At 38.2% G+C, this 4,368-nt stretch overlaps 1 protein-coding gene across 1 annotated transcript in view; it reads right to left on the reverse strand.

Annotated features, from left to right (window-relative positions):
* Window positions 1-3,773, reverse strand: part of LOC103210603 (olfactory receptor 2B6-like) — a 5,307-nt gene extending 1,534 nt beyond the window's left edge. The window contains 2 exon segments of the mRNA XM_007956516.2: window positions 555-605; window positions 3,664-3,773. Of these exon segments, the coding sequence (XP_007954707.2) occupies window positions 555-605; window positions 3,664-3,773 (161 nt within the window).
* Between the last annotated feature and the right edge of the window lie 595 nt (window positions 3,774-4,368).

Here is a 4,368-nt window from a genome sequence, read left to right on the forward strand (position 1 = left end):
TGAATTTGCTCTGTAAATCTTCACCCAAATCACAATAAAAAAATAAAATAAAATAAATAATAAAAGAAACGAGTAAAAAAAAAATTATGTTCTAAGGTAAATTTCAAAAAATTAAAATATGATATTTGGTAAGTTTTAATGTTCACAGACTATTCTTGATTTTCTGTTTTTGTGAAAGAAAAAACAAAAAATAACCACATTGTTCTCACTTCCTTCCACCTAGATACCTACTATTAGGTAGATGTCAACATAATTCCTCTCATTTAGTATTACTCCTCAATGTAAGTGGGACTACTTTATTTTGCCAATCAGTTAAATTATTTAAACTCCCCACCCTCCTCAAAAAAAAAGTAGACAAATTTATCAAGCACGTTATCAGATACATTTAAAGGAGACATATCCTTTTTTGGTGAGTAGGTCATGAAAGTTATATGGAGTTATTTTATTTAATAATATGAAATTTTCAGTCTGAAAGACCTGGATTCCTATCCCTACTTTCCCAAATTGGTTACATTACCCTGGGAATATTTCTTATCCTATGATTTTCAGGCTCCTTATTTGTAAAATGAAGATAATAGTACTTTTTCAAATTGCCTTGCTGTGAACTGTAAGTGATTTATTAAATGCACATAGCTTAGCCTGAGGTCTTTGGAAATAGGGCAGCATGGATGAAGAGAACTCTATGGATCTAAGTCTCTGAGAAGCTCAGAGAATGGTTCCTTCTGACAACATGACCAAACAAAGTAGGTGAGACAAAGTCTGGTCATTCATATTTCCAATGAGCATTCTGGTGACACTTCTTCTTACACAGTAGGACTAGGATGAAAAATGGTCTGATCCCAAACCAATCATCGGGATGGCACAGGACTGGGCAGCTTTTCCTTCTGCTGTGAGTGAGGTACGCAGCTAACAACAACCACCAATGGACAATGGCTCTGCAAGTTGAAAATTCACCTTTCCATTCCCTCCATAATCCCTAGGCCATCAGCTCAGCAACACAGGTCATGGTAACCAAAGGATATGAAGTGTGCATGTGAGCTTTAATGTAAATTGCCTGGCACAGAGAAACACAGCTGTATAGTGCAAGTATGACAGTGATGCAGGAAATCTGAGATGTTTTGGGCAGAAGCTATCCAGAGTCCTAAATTTCTGGAAATACTAATCCAAGTCAATGGCATCAACTGAAAATGTGTTCATTCCAACAAAACCTTACCATGACACTCAATTTTAATTATTTTATCAATAATGAAATGTAAATTTTTCTTGGCTATTCATACCTGTCAAAGAGTAAACAATGTGCATTTTAACTGTCCACTTTTTCTAGAGCTGTTCATCTAAAAAAAAAATGTCTCCTTACTATCAGCTAATAAGAAATCAGAGGTCTCCTTTCCAGTCAGCTCCCTTATATATGAAGTGCCAGGAAAAAAAAAAAAAAAAAAGAAATTAGTGGACTATAGTCATAGATATGAAATGATGTTCGTATAATCTTTAAATGAAAAAGGTAAGTTGCTGAACATTTGTATAGTGTGATCCCATCAAATAAAGATAGAGAATATCATATGGTAATGCACTTTTTTATATCTATTTATATATATAAGTGCTTACATACACATAAAAATTTATCTTGAAAGATATAGAAGAAAGTGTTACCCCTGAGAAATGGGATAAAGAGAATAACACAGAATTTGCTTATTAATTTCACAGTCATTTTTTAAAACATCTACTCACCATCTCACTTTCTGTATTTCCTTCTCAGACAAGCTTTGCTGTATACTTTAAGACTTTGACCACCATTTGAATCTTAGATAAATTAATATTTTAAACTCTTAATAGGAGCTCTGGTGCCATAGTGCCTGAGGTATTTGACTACTAACCAGAAGGCTGGTGGTTCAAATCCACCAGCCACTCCTCAGAAGGAAAGTCGGGCAATCTGCTTCTGCAATGATACCACCTCAGAAACCCAAGGAGGGGTCGCTATGAGTTGGATCTGATTCAAGGGCAGTGTGTTGTGTTGCATTAAACTCATAATACCTCTTTAAAATTTCATTTGATGGAAATCTCTGCAAGGAGGTTTACAAAGGATGGAGTGTGACAGCATGTTTTAATCTTATTGACAAAATAATGTGGCTAAGGAATTTGGCAAAACAGGATAAATGGCATCACTAAAGAGAGATTTCACATACCTCACAATCTCCTTGAGTTTTGTACTGATTCCCTCAAGTCTGTGTAACTGGGGTGGCCTCCTTTACTCCTGTTGTCCTGACATAATAGAGTCCCTGCTGTTCTCAGAAGTACTCCTGTCAACATGGTAAGGTATAAGGTCACCCTAACCATAAAATTGAAAAGTGAAATAATCTTCATAATATTGTTCGGGAAGTATCATATCATTGAGGACTTGGCATTTGTTTTCTCCTCTAACAGGTCAATGGCTTTTCCTGACTGGCCCTCAATCTGGTGCTTCTCCTTTTGAGCTCAGAGTCCCTCTCCACTCAAGTTACAGAAGAAGGAAGAAGTCAGTTGACTCCTTCACATCCAGTTAAGCCCTTCACTCTGACATTCAGTGCTTATCAAAGTAATAAACTGATTTTGTCATCAACACAATATATGGGTTAGTGTTTCCTGTCATATGTGATATATCTCCATCCTGTAGTCAGTGAGGGCAAAACCCAAAACAAACCAAACCTAGTGCCATTGAGGTGATTCTAATTCATAGTGACCCCCACTGGGTTTCCAAGGCAGTAAATCTTTATAGAAGAAGATTGCATCATCTTCCTCCTTAGGAAGAGTTTTGAACCTCTGCTCTTGGGGTTAACAGCTGAAAGCCTTATCCACTATGCCACCAAACTAAAACCACAACCTAACTCACTGCGATCAAGTTCATTCCCACTCATAGTGACTCCTTTGGGTTTCCGAAGTGGTAAATCTTTACAGAAGTAGATTTCCCAGTCCTCATTCTGAGGTGTGGCTGGTGGGTCTGAACCGCCAGGTTTTTAGTTAGCAGTCAACTGCCTTAGGCACTGCACAGCCAGAGCTCCTCACTAGGCCACCAGAGCTCTCCACTATGCCACCAGAGTTCCTTAATGAAGCCAAAGGGACGTGAAAAAGAATATTTATCACTCCAGCAGGAAGCCCTGAGCAGATTAAGAATGATGAGGCCGGAAGGAAAGATGGACAAGAATCGGGAGATTTCTGAGCACTGACTCTCATTTCCTGCTTTACTCACTTTTGTGCACATTTGCTCATCTTACAAACATACAGTGACCCCAAATATTACCCACCCTTGAAAGCCTCTGGTAGCACAGAGCCTAAGGCACTTGACTGCTAACCAGAAGGCTGGTGGTTCCAACCCACCAGCCACTCCTGGGAAGGAAGGTTGGGCAATCTACTTCCATAGTGATGTCACCTCAGAAACCCAAGAAGGGGTCTATGAGTAGGATCTGACTTGACAGCAGTGAGTTTTTTTTCCTGAAAGCATACCTTCAGATTAAATAGTTGCGGTATCATTAAGGATTTAGGGGTTTTAAATCATTTGGATTTTTGGTTTTATCCCTATTATTAGGCCTGAAGTTTTATTAATCCCTAAAAAAAAAAAAAAAAAAAAAACCTAGGAAGTCCTTACGTGCACTTGTGAAAATGATATCAGATAGGTTACTGATTATTTACCTGTGAGCACCTTGCCAATTGTTCGTAATTGTGGCTAATACTTCAAAGGTCACTGTTCTTTTTCCAGCTTTTGTACTTTTGCCAGTATCTTGAGATAATGTTATTCTCATTTTCACTAGCAAATATTCAATTATTAGACAACAAAAAAAAACATTTACAATATGTGAGATACCAAGGGAATCAGAAAGGGACCACAGCAACTAGACTGCAACAGAAGGTAATGGAAGGCAAACATTTTAGAAACTGCGGAAGGGATTTTCCAAATCTTATCTGTGATCATCTTAGAATATAAAAACACAAAAGGTCTTCCTTTTTTACTGTGTTGGCCTGATGTCTGTCACGTCTCTATTAGATTTTCCAATTCCATGTCTGAGCTGGAACATTGAAAAAATGATAAATTCATCAAAGCCTTAAAAATAATTAACAAAAACCCTCACTGCCCTCGAGTCAGATCTGACTCATGAGACCCCTCCTTGGGTTTCCAAGGTGATATCTCTACAGGAGTAGATTGCCCAACTTTCCTTCCAAGGAGTGTCTGGTGGGTTTAAATCACCAGCCTTCTGGTTAGCAGTCAAATGCCTTAGGCACTACGCCACCAAAGCTCCTATCAAAGCCTTGTTGTTGTTATGTGCCATCAAGTCAGACCCGACTCATTGGGTTTCGAGGCAGTATCACTACGGAACTAGATTGCCCCATCTTCCTTCC

The sequence above is a fragment of the Orycteropus afer genome, unplaced genomic scaffold, assembly GCF_000298275.1.
Source record: "Orycteropus afer afer isolate SDZICR_OR568_19922 unplaced genomic scaffold, OryAfe1.0 scaffold00627, whole genome shotgun sequence".
Taxonomy (NCBI): Eukaryota; Metazoa; Chordata; class Mammalia; order Tubulidentata; family Orycteropodidae; genus Orycteropus; species Orycteropus afer.